We start from the raw sequence: 27,401 nt of genomic DNA, 5'->3' as shown, positions 1-27,401 counted from the left end.
TACGAAACATTAGGAAAATATAACTATCCTTATTCGTTAGATTTGAAGTTTTTATCTTATTACGAATTTCGGTGTTCGATTACATCGTTGCCTTACAAGACCCAATTAGCGCAATAGAAGGAAAAGACGAGATCAGAACGTTTTGCTCGTTTAGTGACAAGATGATACTGTGTATTAATTTATTGCCGCCTTATCGTAGATGTAAATTTTTGCCAACAAACAAAATGTCTGACATATGTTTGCAAACAAGAATACGAACGTCAGAAGAGGGATATTTCCTACAAGTCATGTCAAAATTGGTTAATAACTCTTTCGTGACTTGTACGTTTCTTTGTGTTTGAATGACATTGGCGTGATACCGTTATTCCTAACATTAGCAAGTAGGTAAGTAAAAGTGGCCGAAATATTAAACGAACCGGCTAGATATGATAGATAGCATCTGTTCGCTATGCATTACGTATTTCCTTATTTGTCAGTTAAATTTTTTTGTTTCTGTTAGTGCGCAAAGGTAACCACAAATCAGGAATATACGCTACATACATACGTTATTCGGTTACCGCAAGCAGAGACACGTGCATTCAGAATTCATAGCCGGTTGGTAATATCGTTTAATTATCTTAGTAGCCGTGATAAGAAGATTTCAATCGGTTTCGCAACGTCTTCCATTTTTCTTACTCCAAGGTTACCGAAACTGTTTGAGTTAAACATTGTTGATTACTTGTTAAACAGAAAAAGAGGATCGTCAACGAATAAAGCTTCCTGCTTGTATTTTACGTACTTCATTTTTCGATAGCCGAATTTTATATAAATCATACGATTAAGAAATTGGATAGCAAAATCAGTCCAAATAAACCAAGTTAAGATTTCATATATTTCAAAGGGTATTAAAATAGCGAAAGATGAGCGTCGTTTTTAAATACAAAGAAAACATTCTCATAAGAGACACAGTAGCGCTTTATCGATGAAAATAATTACTGGGAACGTTAAGAACTGGTCCTGATATCGCCTCTATCGAATAATCGTTTCTATATTTAACGAAACAATGATAAATATAAAATAAACATAGTCGAATTATGAGCAGCAAAGAAAAAGACTTTCAAACTAACATCGTGAAATTTCACCGTTACCTAATACTTTAAAGAGCGATCTTTCTTTGTAGAAACGTATTCTTCATCGCGATGTAATTGTATTTTTCCGCTTTCTTTTTCCAGTGGTATACGACCACTAATTAACGTGAATCGTATAGGTTAACGTGGAAAATCTCAAAGTATCTCGAGGTCGAAGCAACTACGACAACACGACCGCAGGCCGATCCATTCTTCGATGGAAAATTAAATTTCAGCAATTAACCGCCAGCTATTAGCGGTATAGCTGTTTGGTGTGTGCCATTAGCAATGCGCGGGAATAGACGGAAGAGTTTACCAGCCGCGTAGTGTGCGCGTGTGTGTACATCACGTCGGCTCTATTAAATCATAATGGGTTCACAATGTGAGACTCTGCTCCCGGAGGTTGACTAGAAACGAGCATAGACACCATACCCAAAGCCGAGGCTTCGTCTATCTTGCTGAGATCTGTATCTTTCGACCAAGTCCTAGTTGGGAATACCCTTTTTAAGAATGAGACATTGGAGGCAGCAGACGATGAGATAATTGGAGCGAATTTCGCTTAATGTACCTTTATATTATCATAATTGTCAATAGACATATAAGAACCGACGTTGGTACTTTTCTTTACCGGCCTATCTGTTTACCATAAAGTTTCAATTATTTCTTGGAATTAAGCTAGAAGATTTTTTTCTTATCGGTGTTCTCTAGCACATTATAGTACGTATTACATTTCGTATTATCAAATATTGTCCTCTTGTTACTTATTATTATCTTATTATTATCACGAATCGTATTATCAGCTTTTTAGTGGGTTACATCCGAAGCATTCGAGTGATTTTTATTAAAAATGAGTTTGTAGTATTCTTTAACACTCGTGGAGACATAAATGCTGGAGACAGCGGAATAAATTAACACTACGTTTCGCCGTTGTTTAGCGAAATATCTTTTTTATATCTAATCGCTTAACTTTCCATTTACTACAGGGAAATTGTAACTTTACCAGTAGCGGTAAGACATCGTATCGATGAAACGTCATTGATCTTTTGCTCGTCAATATAGTGCTCTATTAGCCCACAATTTTCTTCAAGCTATTCTCTGTTTTCCATATAGCTATTCTATATAGAAAGTAATTTTCTAGTCTACATTGAGTCAGCTCCGAAGTAACTTTCATTCTTATAAGGTCGCATTATCGACATGTCTCCGCAAATATAGATTATCAAAAGTAGACTTTTCAGGATGGAGTCAAATACAAATAAATTCTTCTGATGTTTAAAGAACGGAGAGGAATACAAATAATGGAGGAAGAAAGAAGGCGTGCGCGCAAGAGAAAGGGAGTAGGCAGTAGATCAGACAGTGAGCGAGGAAATAGAGGGGAAGGAGACACGATGTGATCGCAAGAGAGGTAGAAAATGTGCCCGCTTGATAACAGCAACGCGAACCGAAGTACCATAGATGCATCACAGTTCTCCGCGTCGTGATCCTCTGTCGTCCGATCGGTTCTTCGGGGTCGAAAGTGGGGGTCCGCAGGAGATTTCGAACACGGTTTCATCTGTGTCGCTCTCAGAAGACAATTTCAGTCGGAAAGGAATATCGTTCGTTTTCGGACACAACATTTACACATTTTGCAAGAACCGTGTCGTAATTGCTTCGCGAGACGAACCTGCCACTCCATAGGATTCTTATAAATATTTTACTTATCCTTTCGGTGGCGTTCCGGGTATTGGTCCAGCCATTATCCTCAATCGCTTTCGTTTCGACAAAAAAATCTTTTTTATCTTACGGTAGGTGTGAGTGAATTTTGTAAGAGCTTTCATACTTTTCAATTGCCTCGTTTCGAAATTTACATCGATTGGTAATTATCGAGTTCGACGTGTAGTTTTCATGGCACATTTTTAAATTGTTCTATTCGTTTATTCCATTGAAATTTATCTCGTGTATTTATTTCTGATATTACGTATTTTCATTGCTTTTCAAATATTTGAATTAGTTTAGCCAGATTTAACCAGATTTCGCGATTTCTCTGGTGATTACCGTTAACGCTACTGAATGTTAGGAATAGTTGTAAAAAGATAATATATTAACGATATCGGTTAAAAGAAGGCAAAAATCTACTGCAAATAAATAGACAAAGCCAAATAATTATTTTGATATGAAGATAAGGAAAGATTTGAGGAGTTACTTTTATCATTGAATGAACTTTGTTTTTATTGATTATATCTAAATTAAAACGAATATCCCCCGATTTGAAGCATATACAATGGTACAGAAAATTTGTAATTACATACGTACTTTCACATTTCCAAACGTCTGCTTCCATTAGTCATCTGTTCTTGTTATGTATCATCAAACTTCAAGACGTTTCGTATAACGTCAATATAAGATGTAACGTACATATGAAATGTCATTCTTAAGGTTTTCGTGAGTGATTAATGAAAGTGTACTCATAATCCTGTCCAAAAAAAAATCATTAGATTTCTAATCTGACCGCGTATATCTTCAGGTTAAAGGTCATCGACATATCTTGATCGAGTGTCAGAATCAGATCGACGCACGATCGGCTTTAACCGCGCGATACCGAAACATGGAGAACACGTGACCGTGGAAAAGTAAAACAGAAGTAGAGTGAGTAGAACGAGAAGCGCCGAGGAGCGTGTTGAAGGAAAAAAGCGATGCCAAGGGCCGCGAGAACAGCGGACGTCGATCGAAAACGTGCGATCAGCGATTGAGGTCAGAGCGATCTCGAAGCTGCAGAGTGGCTAAGTAGTCAACGCGTCGTCGACCAACATGAAAAATAACACGAGCAACCACGAGAAGAACGGGCCGGAGAGCCTGAAGTTGTTGAGGGTACCGTCCACGCCGCCGACTACCCCAACGACGCCTACCACGCCGAGTTCGAGAGGTCTCGAAGACATCTTCAGAGATTTACCCATCACCGACGAAACCTCCTGCGGGATCTGGTGTATACGGAGCCCGACCCTGCAGAGATTCGCTAATAAAAAGGCTTATGTGTTTCTGTACGGTGTGCTTGGATGTATATTCTCGGCGAGTTACGCGTATTTCAACGGTACCATTACTACCATCGAGAAAAGATTCAAGATACCTTCGAAAACGACAGGTGAGAATCGATAAACTTTGACGAAGACGAAGTAACATGGTGTGCTTCCTAACATTGCACGACTTTCAGTCATCAGCTGAAAGACTATTGTACGTAGAATACATACAAGCGTGTAAATTTTCTGATCGAGTTTAGGTTTTTACAGTTAGTAGAATGAGAATAATTCAGATCTTAGATAGGTACATTGAAAGAACTTTTTCTTTTCATTTTAATTTAAAAGCACACCTTTATATGGTAAGTTTTATGTTAAATAATCAGGTTCATATAAAGGGTAGTTATATATTTCCAAGTATCGTAATACGACATGGATGAAAACGATTTCTCTGCGATAATGCATATGATAGCGAATGATCCAATAGCTTTGAGAGATTTGCTAAACGGACAAGAAGTATGCGATGTCCTTTTTAACGTGTATCGAGTGTTTGTACTTTATATCATGAATCAATAGGAGCGAGGCAATTTAATTATTTCCACTGATCCAGAACATTAAACATGCATTTTTTTTCTAGGTCTTATCTCTGTGGGTAACGATATCTCGCAACTGTTTGTATCCGTGGTCCTGTCTTATTACGCAGGAAGGGGTCACAGGCCTCGATGGATCGCATTCGGGATTTATACTGTGAGTTTTAACGAAACAACTTGCTCGTTCACAGTCACTTAAAAACATCCTGAGTTATTTATATACATATGTACTTGATTTCTTTCTGTCTGTCTCTCTCTTTCTCTCTCTCTTCTCTCTCCCTCTCTCTCTTTCGCGAAGACCGTAGAGAAAACTATCAACTATCGGCACACGCCCCGAAGAATGAACTAGGAGACGTCATAAACCAGCGGTTGGTCAGTTCTTAATTAAATTAGGAAGCGTTGAAATCGTAGCTCTACGCTCATTCACGCCTCTTTCCATCGTACTCTCGCCACAGTATGCTTAGCTAAGCACTCCATTCATTGGGCAGTGAAAAGGCGCTGCTGGTATGCGTGAACCAGCTCGCGTCACGTATTTTCAATAATTATGTTGAAATAATTCGCGTTTAGTTAGAAGCCAGTTTGTATCACGTCTATTTGGAGCATTCAGAATTCTGCTTGGTTGTATTACGCATAATTAATATTTTCGGAAGTATGAAAATATGACGTTACTATGCTAAATAACGTGGAATAACAACGTGTTCGTATCAGTGACATTTCGCTCGATGTTTAGGTAACTGAAAGAACTTCTCAGTTGCATCGTTTAGAAAAATTATTTATTGCTTTTTCTCCTTCTTCTTTTCTTATTTTAGTCTATTTCTTTTCATATTGATTTGTAAACTATTATCAGTAGAAACATTTTTAAACTGAAGATAAATTTATATATCGACATATTACGTGAAAAAAGGTATATAATAAACCAGAGTGACATATAAAAATCTGGGGATCAATTTCTATCGACATAGTTTCAGTCAAGAATTGCTTGCGCATGGTAAAAAGGTATCTTTACACTCTGCTTACTCTGCACTAATCGTATTCCATGAAACATCGATTTTTTAAGAACCAATGACCCTTAAGAAATTAATAAATCATTATCGAATATTTGATTTTCTAATGTAACAATATAGAATAAATAGAAAATTAAATTTAACAAAAGTTATGCTTCTTTTTTTTTTATGTATACGTAAAACTGAATAATGTTAATAGGATAAAAATTCATAGACCTTATAACATTTGTTTGTAGCTGTTTTTCATAAATTAATTATTAAATGATGATTAATTCATATTCTAATTGTTTGAGATTGTTTTTGAGTCCTTCAACATCTTTCGTTACGTCTTTTCGATGAATTAATTACTCAACGTTTATCTCGCATAAGACAGTCGAATACGCGATGAATTATTGTCAGAGCAATCGTTAGATAACGTCATGGTAACAGTAACGGTAAACATGACTTGTAGACAATCGTGTCTAACGATCGTGGATATAACAATTTCATGAAGTGCATGGCATTTTCCAGGCTGATTTTATTTAAGGTATTCACTCAAACTACCAAAGCAATACGTTTCATGATAACCAGTAATCACAAAAAATATGCAATATAAATCTTCAGAATCTTCATTTTATTTGATCTTTATATTGCACTGAATCATTGTCTACCAAAGATATCGTGTCTAGATACCTTTATCACGTTTACAATTTTTAATAAATTGACACTCTCGCCAATATACTATACATCCACGTGATTTACAGGGTTTCAGTATGGTGGAATATAATGAAAATTGTGCCATTTCTTTTCGCAAAATTTTCTAATTATGCCTATTTTTCGAATACAAAGGCAGGTTTATCATTCAGAATTAGCTTAAAAGATTTGAGTGTTAACAGTAGCGTACCTTGGTATTGGTTAACAGTATTTTACTTTGGCTCATTGTCGATCGAATCGTATCTACTTTTCTGTCATTAGAAAATTTCTTAAATTTGAGGAAAATATGAAAGTATCGTTATTGATATGCATGACTTCTCTTTTCAATCGCATGTTAAGGACATTTTTAAAATATTGAAAATCTTCTTTTTTTCGATTGAAACTAAAGCGAGACCGAAACTTGAAAAATGCGCACATTACAGTAGGCTCAAATAACGGTTCAAACGTTGGATAATTTAGTCTTGTTTCTTGAGTAGATAGCATTTAATCGATTAATTAGGGAAAGTTTGGAAATGAACGTTTTTCAAGATTTTTTACAACTACTATCTCTGTACTTACGACTATCAACAGCACAAAGTGAAAAAATAATAATTGGCTTGATATGGAATAAATACAGAAAAGGAAAAGATATAAATTTCACTTATTTCTAAGTATGGTAGTTATGACACTGAAAAATGTAACTTTGTTACGAAAGACGTAATAACACGTCAGCAGTTATTAGTGTGTCAAACATTGGTCATCGATAATATTCATATTTTAATATCGTAATTAAACTAATGCTAACAACTTATGAAACAAACGAATTATTCCTATTGTAGGAAGTAATAAAAAAATTTACTTGCTTTGTTCTTTAGGTAGTTCTCTTTTGCTGTTTAACGATGCTGCCGCATTTCTTATATGGTCCCGGAGAAGACGCTCTTCTGCTCACGAAAGAATACGGAGCGAAACCGCAAGCTGAAAACTCGAGTCATATACCTGATAAATACCGGAAGTTTTTATGTTTCGGGAAGGAGAGTCGAGAGAATGAATGCGACGATGACGATGGAAATTTCGCGCCTCAAGTGTTGCTGTTTATAGCACAGCTAGTATCAGGAGTTGGTGGCTCACTTTATTATACTTTAGGAGTATCCTACATGGACGATAATATACAAAAGTCAAAGACGCCAGCTCTAATCAGCTTTTCGTACTTCTTGAGAATGTTGGGGCCGGCCATTGGTTATGGTCTAGCTTCGTTTGCCCTCAAATTCTACATCAGCCCTACATTAACGCCTACGATTACAACACAGGATCCAAGGTACGCTAAATAATTCATAAAACAGATGGGTAGTTCGATTTTTTTTGCAATGAAAAATAACATCGTTAGAAAATAGTGAGTGACAGAGTAATAAAATCACTTAAAGTCAAATTTCAGAATATCAAATTGAAATATATATGATACTATTAGCACAATGATTCGCAAAAGTATTTAAACACATGGCTTTCCTTTTTAATATCTATATTATATGTACAACTAATTTACGTTTATAACTGAAATCATAATTTTCTGCCATTTTTGATAGAACAATGTTGTACGATTATTATTTTAAATTATATTATTATTATAAAAACGCCGATGTATCAGTAAAACGAATGAGAAACGGAATATTAAGTGACCATAAAGTTACATAAACGGATGATACTTCTAAGAATTGGAAATTATTATTGAGCATATTCTCAAAATTTTGGTTACACCATTAGAATACTCAGTCTGTTATATAACTATAAATTAAAACTTTCCTTTATATGTCTTTAAAGATATATGTGAATCTCTCTCATTTATTACAACAAAATATCAATAAGGAATTCTATCATACTTAACGCGTTAACTGTCATGGAAGTCATTCATCAGTCAGATCAGGAGCGATCGGCGAGATCAAGAAATCAATTATAGTTATCTAAATCAAATATCCATAAAGTTTTGAATACCTTTGATGTTACGATAACAGTATAAAGTGATAGATGCACCATGAAGTTCTTAAATAATTTGATTGTTTATAATAAAATACGTTACCACCGGATCATATAAAAAACATATATAATTCGTGCGCAAAATAAATTTGATAGCAGTAGTTACACTGCTAGTTAAGTTTTCTATTAGTATATCTATATTTTCTATTAATAAGATGAACTTATTGATGCTTGAACGTTAATAGGTGGTTAGGTGCCTGGTGGCTGGGTTGGATTATCCTAGCGTTCCTTCTTTTCGTCTTCGCAAGCATCATCGCGCTTTTCCCCAAAACGCTGCCCAGAGCTGCAGCCCGTAAAGCATTAGCGTTGGAGCGAAACAAATCGGCAAGCAATATAAAAGACGACGAGGAACCAGAGTTACCCGCCTCTATCGCGGACATGTTGAGGACGTTCAAGCGGCTGCTAACGAACACTACCTTAATGTGTAACAACCTAGCAACTGTCTTCTACTTTATGGGATACATGCCTTACTGGATTTTTATGCCGAAATATATTGAAACACAGTACAAACAATCCGCTTCCGTTTCCTCGTTAATTACTGGAACAGTCGGTTTGGTCTTCAGTGCTTTTGGAATTCTTCTGTCCGGTTTAATCATCTCCAAGTATAAACCCAAGGCCAGATATTTAGCCGCGTGGAACGTGATGGTTGGCGCTATATCGGTTGTAGGGATGATCTCTTACGCGTTCCTTGGCTGTTCCGCCAACGACAATCAAATTACAGTTCAACCGGATGGCGCCTTGAAGACTCTACTACCGTGTAACGAACAATGTCATTGCGATTACGTTACTTACAATCCTGTTTGCTCGGAACATGGGAAAACCTTTATATCAGCTTGTCACGCTGGATGTCGCAATATGAAGGTTCGATATCGCATTTTTTCTAAATTTAAATTAATACCTTTTTTATCGAAGTATTGAAACTATTTCTAAACTAACGCTTTTACTGCATCATCTATTTTATTTTCTACGATTTTGTTTAAAAGTCCAAGTCGCGGATATTATTTAAGGACAAAAGGGAAAAACGAGGAACGTGATAAAATAGTTTTGCTTCGAAAGTTCATCCGTAAAGGAACAAGATTTAATGAATTTAACTATATCCTTTACAGTATGAGGTTTATGCTTCTATTAGGTGTCAGAAAAATTATGGACAAAGAAATAATTGTTATATATTACATTAATTTGTCTGTCAGTCGAACATTGCAAGTTTCTATTATTATAAAAACAAGGTCAGTTATTTCGATATCGAGATACAATAGGACCTTGATTTTCGATTCGAATCGGTCGTTCGATTATCCAAACCACATCGGTCAGTAGAGAAAAGCGAATATATGTATATTCTAAATATGCCTGTTTAATGTCGAGAACAGAATGTAGTGTACACGATGACAATGCCAATAGAGTACATGAAATTACAGCAGGTAGTATGAAATATAATAATATATTTGATATATTATTATATTAATATATAATTATTAATATATATTATTATATTAATATATATTATATATTATATAATATATTAATATATTTGAACGATACACTGGACAGATTGAAAAATATAATTAACGAAGAAATCATTGAAAGAGTTAAAGGAGGATTTAATAATAGCGAAATAGCAATGAAACAGATGATGTTTTTGTAAAGGATATTCAACATATGCACACATTCAAAAATATCCATAGCAACATAGACAGGTATTACATGATATGAAAGATAAGAGGAAAGTAATCCTGTGGAATTACTTATTTAAATGAAAAAAGAAAAATTGAAAACATTCTCCGTTTTCCCCTAATCTTCTAATTCGAATAACGTTTAAATACTCAGCTCGTAATAAACGTTTGTATTTAAATAAGACGATTAAAAGAAAAAGAAAATTATAACTTAGACGCGTATTTTAATTTCAAATTTTAATAATTTATTAATTTTGTAAATGCGTAATCGTTACATTTCTATCCAATTATTTCTAGATGCAGGCTAATGGTAGTAAGATGTACACGGAGTGTAGCTGTATCAAACCAAAATTCGCACGTTTGCCATTTTTGTTTGCAAACAATAATTTTACGTATACAACAGAGGATCCGCTTGAGACTCCAGAACCTGATGGGTCAGCTCCTTTAGGCACCGCGGTACCGGGAGCCTGTCCCGTGGATTGTATGCATAAATTTTACGTCTTTCTGGCTGTGGTTTGTCTGCTCAAGTTCAGTGGCGCGACTGGAAGGGCGTCGAACTTCTTAGTTTCCGTTAGGTGCGTCGATGAGAAGGATAAAACAGTGGCTATGGGCTTTGGATTAATGATTATGAGCTTATTTGCGTTCATACCATCTCCCATCTTGTTTGGATTTATTTTAGGTAAGACACGTTATTTAAAGAGAATAGAAGTTTTTTCTCTATACCATATGGCGTTTCGATTGGTTTCGACTGAACATTGTCAGTACGTTCTATAAATATAAGTAGATGTTATCGAATTTTACTAAATTTACTATAGCTAATAGAATTTTAGAACGTAATATTTAATTTATCGAATATTATTTTTATGGTAGATTAAAAGTGTATGATATAAATTGCATTAGAACTTATATTTAATGCGAGAGAGTTTGATATAAATATGTCTACTGTATATGATAAAGTTTTACGGTATGATATGGATATTAAATATTTACATAAACATAGACCATTTGGTGCCTGTTTTTGGTGCCTTAAAAAGATTATAATAAATGTGTAAAAGAGAGGGAACGATATTTCTGTTTCCAACAGCACTTAATTTTACAATGTTAGACTTTTAAAAATACTAATTTTCGTACGAAGATTTTGTATTGATCCTCTGTGACGATAATATGATGTGAGGATTTTTACTGTTATAATTTTTTAATGTGGCTTCAGAAAAGAAAAATACTTCTAGAATAATTTCTTATTATTTAGCCTCACAGAACATATTGGCAATCATTGTCGAAAATGAACTAGGATAGCCGACATACAGAAAGTACAATAGTAAAGTATATAAAACAGGTTGTGACAAACGAAATAACACAAATTCAAATTGTCATGTAAGAGATGGAAAATTTATTTTAATGAATGAAAAATTTAGACTATATTATTCAAAGTGATGTTCAATCTGTAACATTAGGAAATAATCTGTATTTAATCACAAGAAATCAAATATTTATTTACATATACATTGAATATTTCCGTTTTCTGTTTAACGTGTGTCTGTCATTTATTCGACTAAAGATTGGCTAAATATTTCTCCTTACATATTTGCCCACAGATAAAACGTGTCTTGTTTGGGGAAAAACATGTTCAGGTACAGGAAATTGTTGGCTCTATAACGGGGAAACGTTGAGATATCTACTGAACTTTACAGCAGCCAGTAAGTTTGTTGTTCGATTCGTTTTGGAAATGTTAACTCAGACTTAGCAAATATTTCACTTCCAAAATAATAAAATCATATATCAAAACAATTTCGTGCGCCTTTTTGCATTTACGCTCGTTATCGAAATGCCTTTAATTCTTTTATTGCACTTATGAATAAATGGAAAAGTAAATGGAAAATATGGTATTATTGTGAAAATGCCAAAAATCGCACGAATTTTATTTTGTATCAAATATCGCTTGAAATTTCGATTTATGCTACATAATATTCTACCTTTAGAATAATAATAATCCGTCTCGCAAGATAAGTTCGTTAGCATTATGATATTTTTCTTCTTAGCGTTCGTAACGATTGGTACGTTGTTTGACGTGGGTGTCTGGTATTTCGTGAAAGACGTAAAAATCTTCGACGAGGAGATCGAGCTGAAAGACATAGCCGAAGAATCGGGAGAGACACTTTGAAACTGAGCCACCAACGATCGAGCTAGATCGCTTCGTTTCAAGGAAATGTGGAGTTAAGGTTGAGGGGCGAAGTCATTCGTGAAGAGAAAAAAAAGACGGGAGCGTTGGAAAAAAGGAGAGCCGACGAATAAAGACTTTACAAGTACCTTAAGCAACTTTTTGGATATTTAAACGCTCGTAGTACCTCAGGTAGAACTTACTGTTGACTAGTTCACTCGTGAGGCATAGTATTTGAAGAAGAAAATGAATTTCATTTTTTACTGTCCCCGTTTTATTACCACAATTAATAATAGTTTTCATCGCTTATGAGAAGCCTGACACCCTCCTATCAGATACAAACAGCGTAAGAAAATACGAATGTAAAGAGGCTCACCAATAACAGTACGAGACATTCGAATTAGTTATAAACCTGCGTTTCGTGTACAAAATATAGTCTAAAGATAAAACTTTCAATCCATTGGTGAAAGGAGGTTTTTTTTTTAATTTTTAATCGAATAGCGTAGCGTAATGTATCGTGTTTCTTCAAATCAATGAAGCGTTGCCATGTTTTAGAATAATATTAAGATGAAAATCTGTTCGAATACGATCATTATATATATACATATATTTTTTACTCGAAGCAAACTAATTTACGTAACATAAACTCGAACGCAAAAGTTGAGGAGTTATTGAAATTATATCGTATTAATATCGAGGTTCGATTGGTTGCAAATAATCTGTCAATTGACTTTTTTAAATCGTTAAAGAAGAAGGAAATTAATAAAAGTACATAGTATGAAAACATTCAGGTATATTTAATTTTTATTTGCAGCACAACTCGGAAGAATGTCACTTAATAAAGATACAGTGTTATGTGGAATTCTGTTGTCGTAAACAATCCCTGTTAAAAATGAAATTGATATCATTAACAATAGAAAAAAGCAATAAATTAGGGGATTTCAATTTGAAATAGAAACTTATTATTTTGAAATTTTTATTTTAATAGTATATACACGTGTTTCAATAAAACAATTTTATCTACACCAATCTGTATTTAAAACCAGCCGACTATTTGTAAGGATGATTCTTTATTTTTGAAATTCGAAAGAGATACTATATACCTATATATACCTACTTTCTAATTAACGAATTAAAATGGTACATTTATTTGCACAATTACAGTTCAAAATTTGGTGATTGATTTTCATTTTTGTTTGATTTACGCGATTGTATAAACCATTCAAGAACAAATAAATGAGACGAACAAGTTAATTAATAACATATTTGAATAATTTCGTAATAAATATATAAAAGAATTTAACAGATATATATATTGAACGTTGTAGTATTTGTATTTTATACATAGATATATCAAAGAATAACAATTTGAGTCAAAATTTTTATTATATTTTTGTTGAGTCACATTTTTAATACATAACCAGTGTATAAAACAGTTTATTAAGGTAAGTTAGGTATATTCTGCCTGAAATACATAAAATTAAATAAAAATGGACATATTATACAGTGTTTATATAAAAATATTTCTAAATAAAGAAATTACTATAATTTTAGATATTATTATTAATTATATGAATATATATGAAATGCATCGTCATATATATGAACAATTTAATTTTTCCGATTACTCTTTAATTTTATTTTAATTCGTTCGTCGTTGGCAGTGTTATATAAAATTAATTGTGGTCATACAGTCTTTCTTGATACGTATCGGTGATTAGTTATGTCAATTTGTTTCTTTTTTTTTAATATGAAATAGATGTGTTACATGAACATAAATCTAAAATATTTATTTTCTAACAGATTCTAATGAAGTACGAAATTCATCTATATTTTTAGACGAAGAAAACCTGTACTTAATATATTTCATAAATTTGTTATCGACTTTCAATAATCTTGATCATTTCGCTTGATAGTAAATATAAATTTCCACTCGAGTACTAGAAAATCCAATACCACAGAAGAATTAAACTAAAAATAAAGTAACGATACTTTTAGGATAACTGACCGTATGTTATCTTAACCGCTCCACTTTTTTTCGCCGATTCATTATCAGTGGAAATAGATCGAGTTAATTATGTTTGAGTTCTACAGCTAAACACTGTAATTTTCATTGTACTCTAAACATTAATAATCAATCGATTTAATTGAATTGGAATTTTATGGAAATTCTGACTGCTATATTTTTTTCCTATAAATCTTTTTATAGTATAGATATAGTCTGTAGATCGCTAATATTCTTCTACTGAAAATTTTTACCAAATTCAAATTATTGTCAATCACCTGTAAATTTGTACTTTCTATATCTGTTTTGGTCAGTCGTGGTTATAATGGTATTGTATAGCGAACTGTTTTCATTCCTCCGATATAGATAATTACCAATAAAAAAATATAACTTGCATATTTTTCTAAATATCCAAAAATTACTCCTTTGTTAATGTTATTTAAAAACTTGATCACTTGTTTGGTGTTCAAGACAGTTTTAAAAAATTAGATATGATTGAACTTTAGCACTAGTTTATGTTTATACAATATAATAGGAAAAATATATTCTTTTCCTAAAAAAATATACTTTCATGCTAATAAATAATACTGACCTCGTAAAATTTGGAAAGCAAGTTTGGGAAAAATTTATATTTTATCTTTGCACGTCGCATTATACTTCCTCCTTCTAATAGAAGGAGATACTTTATACATTTTTATATTATTCTTAAGTTACATCTTTTTCTTTAAATGCAAAGAATTTAGTCTTCAAAAGTCATAAAAAAACGTATTTTTATGATATTAATAATTTTTTGAGCATTTTTCTGAAATTTCAGGCAAAATTATTTGCTTAAAACTATCTTTGATATACAAAATACTCTCTTTAATTCTTATTTACCTGTACTTAGAAGTATTTTAATTAATTTACTTATACTCCTTCTATTCTACAAAGATTCAATTAGTTATATGTTACTTTACGAAACTACAATTCAGCGAAACAAATTTTTTGCAACATATGATTTCATAACATATGATTTCATTAAGATTAAAGAACTTACTTTTACGTGGTAGCTCACGCTTTAACGGTTTATGAATAATTGTGCGTATTATAGAATTAAGATTCGACAGATAAAGAAAACTAGCCAAAAGTGTTAAATAAATAAAGTGTCTTTATAGATTTTCGTATAAAATTTCAAAATAGAGAACTGATATGTAACATAGTTGTACATCAGAGATCAGTGCGCAGTGTTCCTAGACTGCCTTTACTAGATGCTTTTGTGCTAACGCTTTCGCGGGATTCGGATCGATTTGCAGGAATCTTACCATCCGTTAAGCTGCCGAACCCTGATGAATATTGACTCCTCGAGAGAGGTCTTTTCGGTGCCATAGCTACTAGCGGGATCCCTATTTTACTTTCCATGTGAGTTCCGTTTTCACTTGATCTGAAGGACTCTTCGCCTTCTTCGGTTTGCTGTTCAGCGTTTAGTTCATATCGATCAATAAGTGATTTTACACCTTTCGCGGAAGCACGCGAAACAGGAACATCTACTATTGGTATACCAACTTCGTTGAAATCTCCCTTCTTCTGTACCTCAACGTCTTGCCTCTTTCTCGAAAATTTGAAACTGCTGGTTTCCGAAGAACCATCTATGTGTTTCGCTTGTCTCGGATCCCCGTAGTTATCCGGATTAGGAAATTCACGTCTAAAGAGCGAGCTTTTCGCGGAAGAGCTGCGATCGCTGGTATAAACAGAATCGTAGTCCTTCCCCATAATACGCTTCCGCGATCTTGGCTCCACGCTGCTTAAATCACTTTCTACATCGGAATCGAGATTCAACGGCTTGTATGCTATCCTTGGACTCGATTTTTTTTTGCTTTCTTCGTCGCTAGAACTTAACTCGTCCTCCGACTGTAAGTTTCGAATCATTGACTTTCGATTTTGCGTCGTTTGATTCAGCGATGATTTTGAGTCCGTTCGACGATCCCCAGGACCGATGGGACCATATTTCAGAGTTGTTTCCTCACTCTTGTCTTCCTCTTCTTCCTCATTCTTCTTTGACAGACTTTCATTTAGGGACCTCGTTGATATATTCAATTCCTCGTTCGCGATATCTACTCGAACTGGCGTGTCATCTAAAAAAGGATGGTTTTAATTTAATCGTTCCACTTCTTAGTAAAGATAAAAGCTGCATCAATACGACATTTCATTTACGATTTTTCTAACACTGCGGTTAGGAAAGGGATGCCAAGCATTTAATTAATATTCTTTCTTTTCGCTATTATTTCTTTCTTCACTGGGGTCTTTGAAATTTACGAAGTTCACGATAATATATTTTTAGACTTATGACAAACTAATCAGTCGTTGAAATTCTTCTTGCATTTCTGATTTTCGTAACATGCTTCTATGTTTATTACTTCCAAAAGTGTTTATGCATTATTTCACGGCTTGTCTAATTGTTTAATTACGACACGATACAAATATCGCTACATATGAAAGATCAGATAACATTGTATCGATGTAATTTAAATAAAATTATATATACGAAGAAAAATTCCGTTCCGTAATATTTAATCATAACATATAAGAGCTTTAGAATATTTTTCTGAACAATCATGGCTTCAAGTTAAATACATCTTGAATTATAATAGATTTGCGTTAAATGGTAGTTGTTCTTAACATCAGTTGAAAGTTTTTCTAAGTTTAATTATTAAATTATTAGATTATTAATTATTAAATACTTGAGAAGGCTGATGTTCTACAAATCACGGTTGCCAATGTACTTACTATCATGGTCAGGCTTAGTTGGTTCCTCTTGTTGACTAGTCGCAACGTCAGGATTGCGCATCAATTTTCTCAGTTCAGTCGCTGCTGCTGGTTCTTCGTCTTTCTGAATATAAAGCTCCAAGTCTCTGCAGAAGAACCACACTAGGGTTTTCAATATGACAGACAGAACTAATAGTGAACCTGTCATGTAGCACAGATAGTTGCCAAGCTTCAAGCCATCATGGAGATGGCACACAGATCTTTGAGTTCCCCAATGTCGGCACGTTAGATTTGCAATCACATCGTAAAGAATTTTTCCGGGAATATTCGCAAGTATAGCCAAGCACGACATCCACAAGCCTATGCTGATGGCCTTGTCCTGCGTGTTGACTGATCTCAAGATTATCAATATATCTCCCACGAAAGTTGATGCAACTAATATGCACGTCAACAGACTTCCGGACTAAAGGAGAGAAAACTATCATTGACTAAATTATAATCGTTGCTACGTAACTATGTTAAAGAGCTAAATTTATGAAATCCTAGGGTTTCGAAATTTAGAAAATTAAAAATTGTAATTTAGAAAAAGAGATGAACAAAAAAAAAAAAACGAGAGAAATTGGAAAGATATATAACATTTCAAGGAATAGCAAGATACTTGCCTCGAAAAGTATCCAATTATTTTGACAACTAGTAGAAGTGCAAGGTCCATCGATCACTTCCACTTCCATTCCTATCTCTTCTTCTATGCAGCTGCAACCACTGTAAATTGTTACGCCATTTATAAATTTGGAAGAAGTGCATCCAGCGTGACAAGGACTATAAAAGACAAAGGTGCCTTTGTTATCGCAGACTGGACGAAAATCAGCGTCATACGAACAGCCGCAATTTCTGTTACAATACTTCAACAGGACGAGACTAAAAAAAAAATATATACTGAATAATAATGACTAAAATGATTATTGAATTAGCTATTCCATTTGCTGATGATGTACTTACGATCCGTTTCTAGTGGTACCAACAATAGGCTTTTTCTCACAAGTTGAGGCAGACAATGAGAAAATAATTACAGATGCTAAAAGTACGACGATGATACTGTAACCAATGATACACTTAGCACCAGGTTTCGCCTTCGAAATAACTAGGCCAGAAACGATCACGATCAAGGCGACTAGAATAGGTTTCAAGATATCTGAAAATAGGTAATACGTTAACTTAGTCATACGTTATACGACATTGTTATATCTCAAAATTGTATCTCAAAATTATACTGAGATGTAATTCGTATCCTACTTAATATTAATCTTGACGAAGCTGGATCCTCGAAGCCGAGTAACATCCCACTTGGCTTCGGTACGTGAAATCTTGATTGCGCAATGAGATTTTCGAAACTAATAAAATGCACAATCGCCATAACGTAAAGACTACAAGAAACGACTTGGCAAATCAAAGTTTTATTAATGAGCAGTCTACCGACCGATGGCCAGAAATTGGAATTACCAGCTTTTCGGCTAACCAATCTGCGAGATGTTCGATTTTGATTGTTGGAACTATGTAATAACGAGGCAGCAGCTTTTTCGACAACCTAGTGGAAGAAATATCGTTTTATAGATACGTGTTTAGTATCATTAAACAGGCAAAAATAGTTAGATAATCACCTCAGATGGTAGCATTTGAGGGAACCATGAAAGAAGCAAACCAGGAACTATGAGTAGTATCGTTAGAATTGGTAACCCTAACCACCATGCGCCGATTTGTTCTCTGTAGGACTTTATCAAGCTCAAAGTCACTGCGTCGACTCTGTATGAATAAAAGTTTTCACAAAGCATTGAATATATATTTTGCGTAAGTTATATCAGTATTTTAAATTTTGATTTATTAAAAAATAATTTTGGATATCGTTATTCTGGCTTTTACCAGAACATTGGTGCTCAATAACTTTCAATATTTTTTTTAGAATATCATATATGCAGAACTTTACAGTGGTATCTGCCTTTAAAAGGTTATAAAATAATCGAATTTGCGTAAATTACAATGAAACATAAGTAATACATTTTATTTATAATTTTAATTCGAATGAATTTTCGTTAATTCTATGAACATTTGAAGTCGTTATTTCTTTCTAATTGAATGTTAGTTTGCTATTTATAGAATTTTAAATAAGGCACATTATATATATTTCTGATATATATATATATATATGTATAAATTAGAAATTTAGCTCACCTGAGACAAATCCACGCCAGGATAGATCCTAGAAGAATGCCGAAAATCTTCGCAGAAATGAGAACACCAATGAAAGCAGCTATGTGTTTTTTCTTTGTATTATCGTCTAAATAGGATATACCCAACGCAAAGTACGCAATGTTCGCAATACCAGATATAATTTGTACAACGAAGATCATTGAAAATGTGAAATAACAGGGCTGACTCTCCTTTGCAACAATCCTAGAAGAAGCGTCGAAACATAGATCTCGACTATCATCTGTAAAATGATATGTTAAAAGTTGTACTTCTCTTCTTTTATTATGTAATACATCAATATCCTATTACTAGGTGTAAATTATAATTTATAATTTAGAAAAATTGTGTTTCCAACGAAACTTCAATGCTTCTTATTCTATTAACTGATACGAGAAATTAATCGTATTTGTAAATGTATAAGAAAATGAATTTACTCACGAATACATAAGTCTATTGATAATGATCGAATAAGAAATGTATTATTAATATGTATTATTCACCTGCGTATATCGACATATGTGTCATGTTTTCGGTTTCTTCGATAACTTTGGTCTGATGCGTCAGATGAGGAATTATCATAATAAAATACGAAATGCTTTGCAAAAGAACTATACCGCCAATCCATGCAGCTCTGTGAATTCTATCACCCCAATATGCAACGACTATTCCAAGAAGGAAAGGTGTCAAATCAGATATTATAAGTACCCATTCTGCAACATTCAAGGATAGTAATTAGTGATTATCGTTGATCTCCAAATTTCTGTCTTAACGTTCGTACTAAAAATACTTTTGAAACTTTATTTCACAGAATTGTGGTATAATATACAAAAGCCGGTAAAAATCTTCGTCATAGTTACGAATAGACCCCGGATTTATATGCATTTACAGTGAATTTAGTGGAACAAAAATGCACAGAATGCACAAGATATAAAATATATAAAATATTCAAAATTGTGTACTCTTTGTAATGTCTAAGAGATGAAATGATTCTCGGCTTAGGTTCTATTTCTTTAATTATGTTTAGAAACATATGAATTTGAACAAATATTTGAAATCTAGTGGCGAAAAGCATTTGTACGATGATAGGAATTTTAGGAATACATGCCCATTACATAAGGATCAAATTGAAATCTTCTTCCGATCGTAGGTCCTGTTATGAAAAGATACGCGTAAGCAGCGGCTTGAATCAAGCCAACCCATGAGAGTAAGCCAACGAAAAGTCGGCGAGTTGCAAATTTTGCTAATTTCGGACATGGTAGTAGTCCACAACCGCAATCTATCGACTGATTCGGTATCGGATTAGCTGGACCAGCAAGGCCACCCTCCACTTCTGATCGCATCACTTCTTGAAGATGTATAGCCATTCCTTTAAAATAAGATCAACTGATAAAGTATTTGCGGTGTTTTTACGTTTCTTCTGTTTACATTATAAATAAAGTTGGTCACGCTACATAAAGAAAATAAATATACATATATTTATTACTGAATTTTTAAATCTCCGCTAATGTTGAAATACCACTTTTAATTTTCCTTGCAAACACGTACGATAACATGTTTGTGTTAATATTCTTTCAAAATAGATAGATATTAAATTTACCGACTGGATATAACAAATATAATAAATATCTACATTGTACTCTGCTAGCAGAATTAAAATGTTTCATACTTCAGTAGGTTTTGAAGACTATTAAAGCAATATTGAATTACATACTCCACAACTTTGTAATATAATAAATGTTAAACAAAAGTAATACAACGAGTAATTCTAAGTGTAAAAACATGACAATATTTCGTTCGTATTTCGTCATTTTTGATGGGTTAATGATCAATTCTGCTATTACCTACATATATATATATGTGTGTGTGTAACACCAGTTGTAATTCAATTAGCAATGTATTTCACGTGTCTAGCGATTTATGTGTCACGATGAATCACCTGGTGACGTCTCTTAGAACTCGTAGTTTAATTTTTACTGAGATTCTCTGTACCGGAGAATCGTCGTATTCGGCATAATCAGCATTTTACATATAAATTATTTATCGTTTACGACGCGTATATCAAAAACTAGTTCAGTTTTATTGACCATTTCAGTAGCCTTTGTTAACTTACTTTTGTGAGAAGTCGATCGATCAACAACTTCTATTTTTACGCACTGATGAACACGCCGATGTCTGTATCGATGTAACCACGAAAACTCGATGTGCAATCACATGTTGGCATCAATCACAACTGGGTTTTGAGTCGTTTTATCACGTTCGATTGCACGGTTTGTTTCGTTTCACGAAAACGGGTTAATAAAGCGCAAACCTACTAACGTGAGACCAGAGGCGAGGCACTTTTAGTCGACGCACGTTATCTTGTTACAGATACGCTGCTCAGATATCTTTCGATAAAGGTAGAGTGTAATATACGCATGTGCTACAATAGGAGACGGTAATACTCGTACCTCGAGTCAGACAGGAAAAATATTTATGAGATGCGTATGTCGATCGCCGGTTAAGTGATAATCCATAAATTCAATATTTAAATGCGTGAACGATGTAGGTAATAGATAAAAATCTTATCGACGAAAATCTTTATCTGCACAATTACGAGCTCGCACGTATAATATTTAGTAGTCTTATTACATGATTGGAGAAATTTCATTGTGAAATATCATTGATTGATTGAGCAATTTTCTGACAAATTAACGATGAATCGTACGTAATTCTTCGATAATCACGTTACTTATAACGTGGATTTAGTTTCTGATTGAAATTAAACGGATTAAGTAGGTTGTTTTTTTCATATTTTTCATCCTATTTTAATTAGAATTATTTTTCAATTAATCGCGCAAGGGAAAAGTGTGCAGATCAAATAGATGCTTCAGAATACAAATATATCCGAATTTGATTTTATTTCCTTAACCATAATTATTATATCAAATGGTATAAATCATTGCAAACTTCGTACGTTTTGGCAACATGTCTTCAATTTTTTTACATAACATGTGTCTCACTGCGAATAATTTGATATCTCGCTGGTAATAATCACGGTTTACAGATATTTATATCCTAAAGCATATGTTTTACTTGCCTAGTTCTTAGAACAAATGATAACTCTGCGAATTAAAGATAACATAGTTATCAGCTCTTAAGATTATTAAAGAATTTAGAAATTACAAGACCTTCTTCGATACATCAATCAACAGAAAGGATTAAGGAAAGTGAACTTTAAATACAAACAATTTATATAGTTTTTTTTATATAGGTAGATTAATATATGCCGAAATAAAAAGATGGCTCATAATAAAGGTCAATACACATTGCTACATCTAATTCCTTTACGTTATTTACAGACACATACAACTTTTCATTACTGGAAAGTTTGAAATTAATTCATTTCTTCGGATGAATATATTAACATAAACTTGCATATTTAAAATGGCATAAAAATGAACGAACGTTTAATTAATCACCGAAACCCTACAATATCTGGAATTCTTGGGACATTAAGGATATCAACGCCATCAATTCCGGTGTTTGTGGTGCCTGGGAACGAAAAATCTATGTTATAGAACGTATTCGTTCAATTTGGTATTCCGGGTTGCCTGAAACAGCGAGTTGGCAAGGAGAATCCCGAAACTGTCCAATTTCGAAAATGGCATCGGCCGGTTCCACGAGCTTGGCCAAGCTCTAGCGCTTCCAGAAAGGAGTTAGCACGCTTAAGCACACTTAAGTCGCTGCCATAAGAAAATGACGAATGCCAATTAGCATATGAAAAGCTTCCCTCGTTCGCCAGTTCGGTTGGTCGAGCTGTGCTCCACTCTTCGAGGGCTGTTCCTTCGTTCGGGATGCTTGGCAGGGCGATCACGTTTTTGAATATTAAGGGCAGGATTACACCGAGGGCTTAACGCGCAAAATTTAGTCCGGCGGAGCCAGAAACGAAAAGAAATCACCCTTAAGACCCCAGCGTAACGGAGGAATAGGAGACACCAGAAAATCGGCAAGAGGACCGACCAGGGATATACGGCCCTTCCAACTTCTCGACCTTCTCGTCAGCCGCGTTATGCATCATTTTCTTAGCCAATGACACTCTTTTCTAATGATAAATGAATCTGTCTGCTGCTGAAATGGGAATCGGACCGGCCTCTAGCACGCTACAAAAAAATGAATGATAAAATTTCACGGAATTCTCGCTTTGAGAGATAATTGAAATCGTTTAACAATGAAACTACCAAATATTATTTCGAACTTGTGAAAATGACAGGTTACAGATCTTTTATTTCTTTAGCCATTAAGTTACCTCCTTTCTTCTTTCTAGGATAGTTCCTTAAATGAAAACTTTTCTAATCGTGAAATTAAGAGTTAATAATGACAGATTTAGTATGTAGAGACATAAGGATATAAAGTAAAATATGCAAAGTAATTACTATCTAAGAGATTGGCAATTCGAACGACGAACTCTGTTACCAAGTTAGAAGCACGCAGGTGCTTTCGACAAAAGTAATATCAATTTTTATTGATGCTAATCTCTATGTCACGGGGGTTGTATGTACCTGTTTACTAGAAAACAGAATATATAATACAGAAAGAACACAAAAAGGTAGATCATTTCGTTAAATTAAACTTTCATGAATTTGTCATATATTAATTGGCAATTTCAAAGAATTTTATCGTACGTAGAAAGATTGTGAATAACGTGTAATTGTCATGGTAATTATCATGGCTTATAAAAGATTTCCTTTCATTCAAGTGAAACATTCGTCATTTATTTGATAACATACATAAGTATCCAAAATGAATATCGTTTTAGCGACACCGAAGAATAAATAAAAACAACTGCACGTTTGAAACAATAGGAAAATTCAATTTGCCAGATAAGTACGAAGAGGGATAAATGTTACAAAGTTGCATCAGATAACTGGTGTACGTATGCTTGGAGTTCTGGATGGATGCTCATCAAGGAGCCATAGACGGTAATATGCTCGTTCATAACGATCGCACAACGCTCCAAGTATTATAACTGAAATATAGAAATGTATTTATATACACGCGTATGTAAGTACATCTATAGATATCTCACACAGGAGGATGCAGGCTTTCCATTAGCGGAGTAAGTGACCACCGCTCGCATTTTCTTTGATGTTGGTTAATTTACTAATAACATCGTTCCACGGTTACTCTTCGTCCACCCTCTAAATATTTGTATCGCCAACATATCGACTTGTCCTCGTGTAATTAAGCTACATTATTATTTGAGTGGAAGCAGCCGGGAAAAAGACCCGCGACGTCGCCAAACTTCAACTCCTCCCAAAATGAACTTTCCATCAACCGTACTGCTGAACTACCGCAGATGAGTTTCTACCCTATGTATGCAAACTAACATAAGCCAGGCAAATATGTGTGATTACTGGAAGCAATTGATTTGTTTAAAGAAACTGATATTGTTCACGCAGTAATTTAGTACCAAATAAATCGAATATTTAACAAAAGTTCATAAGAACGGTGTTAGTTAATTCTACGATACAGTCATATGCAATACTGTGATGTTTGATCAGATAGATTTTTTACTTTATGTACACAAGAGTGATTTTAATTAACACCGAGAACGAAGGTATGACAAGTAAAAGAAAATGATAGAACAAATGAACACTGTTTTTATACATCTGTAATATTAATTCAAATTATATACAATATCGCGACTGTATATATTAGTATTGAAATTATTGTTGTGAATTTTACATTGGAAAATCAAAAAATTACAATTACAAACTCATACGAATAGAAAGATAGGTATTTATAACAATTAGATCATCTTACAAATAATATAGTTCTTTTATAAAGTTAATTTTTATATTTAGTACATGATTATATCTAGCAGATTATTGTATTTTCCCTTGTTTTTCGCAATTGTTACTACCTTTCTACTAAATTTTTCACTCTTCTTTTATAAAATAGACGTGACGATTATAGTGGCAAATTGCATATTCGTCAGAAAAACTGTATTACATAACAACACGACTTAAAAACACGCTCGACCCACCAAAGTGGCGAACAAAGATGTACCAATAACAAGTATATCTTAAGCAAAACAAAGATATTGTACAGGGAGAAACGTTTTAGGAGCTGTTTGAACATTTCACAACTTCCTTACACGCATCTAACCGAGAACTTTCTGAAAGCATAATCTTGAACGATCAGCGTAAGATGAAAAAAAAAGGGTAGGAAAAAGAAAGACTATCGAGGAGGGTTGAAAATCACGAACGGCCGTCTCAAAATTGGAGAGGGGCAGAACTAGAGGAGGGATCGCCAGTTCGGCGATCTTAGCAGAGGATTACGTAGAATTAAATCCTGGTCGGGGGCGTGCCCCCGTAACACTTAATTTTTCCCCCGATTTTTTAATCTCCCGGTAAATATCGTCCCACTCTGTCCCCCTTTTCCCAACCAGTCGGCCGTTCACGTCTTCTGCGCTCTCTCTTACCATCGTCAAAGGAGAACCCATTTAAAAACCTCATCAATGCTTAAGCCCCCGCGCTACCATAGGAACTAATCCCTCCTATTTTAACGCAGGACGAAGGTGAGAGAAGGAACGAAGCGGGTAAGAAGAAGAGAAGCAGCGGTACGCGCTTTTAAAAGTAAGACTCCGCCTTTATTAGTAGATACAACAGTTTTATTTCCACCGAAAAAAGGCAAAGGAGGCAAAAGAGAGATCCCACGTATCGCGTCTCTCGTTGTTTCTTTCTTCTTTCCACTTCCATCGAGTTCTTAACTCGAACGAGGCCCCCGTCTTCGAGAAACGAGCTTACCCAGTGCTACGACCTTTCAGACACGCCTAATTGGCAGCCTCTGTCAACCGGGCAAAAAACTGGTAACACGTCGCCTCTGAAACTTTAACGATCACGTAATCGATATATCCTTCATAATATCGTTTTCACGGCTTTCGACTTTCATTTGGGTGATCAAACCTTTTACCTTGTATATATTGATATAGTTCTGCAGCAACTAAAATTCAATTTCGTACGAAATGTAGCCAATTAACGATGCACAAGTGTCATACCGAAGATATGCATATTTCGATTTTATGGTTACTAAAGTTATATTAAAGTATTGATTCACGTTTGTCACAACGTTTCAAAGCGTAAAGCGTCTAAAATGGATGTATACTCCGAAAGAGTTACATGCACCGGTTCAGTTCTAATTTATTCCGAACCAAAGTGATCTTTCCAGTCAGTTTCGCTATTCTACTCTACATAGGTATCTCAATACCTTATTTACATATTCTATTCTATTCTACATAGATATCTCAATATCTTACATATACAGTTTAGTAACGTTAAAAAAGACTGTAAATGTTACGAGCAGCAGATTTCTCGTACGTCGCAAATGTTTCAATCGAGCTGGTACATTTCTTTGAAAACATATTTGTTGAAAACATTTTTCACGAGCATCGAGCTTTGGCCGGGCTCGTGATACGCGGACGAAACAAGCTCGCGTCGCGACTGTAATACGCTTTAAACTGTTAATAGAGTATCGTGGACCGTGTTTGGCTGCGGTTGAATCTCAAGTGTTGGGCTAACATTCATGATGAAATTAATCTGGAGCGGCCGATCGGGGGTAGTGTAGCCGTCGGTTAAAAAGCTCCTGGCTTTCGTCGGTGGACCATCCCATAGGTTTGTCCCCTTCTCGTTGACCTCGACCCTTCCACGGGATTCATTCAAATACGAACGCGGTTGTTGCCGCTGTATTCGCGTGTGTAAATGTCCGTCTGCGACTCTAACTTTGACCGGTGATCACTTGTGGCAAGAGTCCACTGACAATATACCGTGCGTGTTGTTGTACGATTAAATATATTCGTTGATTTTTATCGTTTTACTCTGCGATTTCGTGCGTTTTATCAAAGGAAACGTACAGATTGCGGAATATATTTCTAACATTCGGAATCCGGTGTTGTGTTTGCTCTGTTCGGCCGAATTTGTTGCGTAAAACAAATCGAAGTAATCGTTGAATGTCTATCGATTCAAATCTTTTTCTCTTTTTTTTTTTTTTTATTTCACGTTTTGAATCGTTCAATCCTTTCGATACTTGATAATACGGAGCTATATTACATTTGACTGCTACATGGATGCTCGTACCGACAATTTGACTACATCAATTCATCCTTTGAAGTTTATGGTATAATAACCTCAGTTTCTTTCTCTTTGTTCCCCGTTTGC

The 27,401-nt window shown here is 34.3% G+C and overlaps 2 protein-coding genes across 2 annotated transcripts; one reads left to right on the top strand and one right to left on the bottom strand.

Annotated features, from left to right (window-relative positions):
• The first annotated feature begins 2,544 nt into the window (after positions 1 to 2,544).
• LOC126867200 (solute carrier organic anion transporter family member 74D-like) lies at positions 2,545 to 14,367 on the top strand. Its single transcript, XM_050621454.1, has 8 exons — positions 2,545 to 2,887; positions 3,607 to 4,221; positions 4,731 to 4,840; positions 7,235 to 7,674; positions 8,573 to 9,248; positions 10,355 to 10,736; positions 11,653 to 11,754; positions 12,097 to 14,367. Exons 2-8 carry the CDS (start codon positions 3,891 to 3,893, stop codon positions 12,216 to 12,218), a joined length of 2,163 nt encoding a protein of 720 aa, XP_050477411.1. The 5' UTR covers positions 2,545 to 2,887; positions 3,607 to 3,890; the 3' UTR covers positions 12,219 to 14,367.
• A 980-nt stretch (positions 14,368 to 15,347) lies between these two features.
• On the bottom strand, positions 15,348 to 21,459 carry LOC126867201 (solute carrier organic anion transporter family member 1A5). The gene is made up of 10 exons (XM_050621455.1): positions 21,317 to 21,459; positions 20,312 to 20,572; positions 19,707 to 19,916; positions 19,189 to 19,447; positions 18,621 to 18,762; positions 18,256 to 18,547; positions 17,962 to 18,154; positions 17,625 to 17,880; positions 16,984 to 17,425; positions 15,348 to 16,331 (listed from the first exon to the last, which is right to left on the bottom strand). Exons 2-10 carry the CDS (start codon positions 20,568 to 20,570, stop codon positions 15,427 to 15,429), a joined length of 2,958 nt encoding a protein of 985 aa, XP_050477412.1. The 5' UTR covers positions 20,571 to 20,572; positions 21,317 to 21,459; the 3' UTR covers positions 15,348 to 15,426.
• Positions 21,460 to 27,401: the final 5,942 nt, after the last annotated feature.

This window comes from Bombus huntii, chromosome 6 (assembly GCF_024542735.1).
Source record: "Bombus huntii isolate Logan2020A chromosome 6, iyBomHunt1.1, whole genome shotgun sequence".
Taxonomy (NCBI): domain Eukaryota; kingdom Metazoa; phylum Arthropoda; class Insecta; order Hymenoptera; family Apidae; genus Bombus; species Bombus huntii.
This window is presented reverse-complemented; position numbering and strand designations above follow the sequence as displayed.

Excerpts from the sequence above, each read along its gene's own strand:
- LOC126867200 (XM_050621454.1), top strand. The coding sequence starts at position 3,891 with ATGAAAAATAACACGAGCAACCACGAGAAGAACGGGCCGGAGAGCCTG. Across the intron at positions 4,841-7,234 it reads TCGCATTCGGGATTTATACT|GTAGTTCTCTTTTGCTGTTT; the intron begins GTGAGTTTTAAC and ends TTTGTTCTTTAG. Across the intron at positions 11,755-12,096 it reads ACTGAACTTTACAGCAGCCA|CGTTCGTAACGATTGGTACG; the intron begins GTAAGTTTGTTG and ends TTTTCTTCTTAG.
- LOC126867201 (XM_050621455.1), bottom strand. The coding sequence starts at position 20,570 with ATGGCTATACATCTTCAAGAAGTGATGCGATCAGAAGTGGAGGGTGGC. Across the intron at positions 19,917-20,311 it reads ATTTGATCCTTATGTAATGG|AATGGGTACTTATAATATCT; the intron begins GCATGTATTCCT and ends TGAATGTTGCAG. Across the intron at positions 18,548-18,620 it reads CTCAAATGCTACCATCTGAG|GTTGTCGAAAAAGCTGCTGC; the intron begins GTGATTATCTAA and ends TTCTTCCACTAG.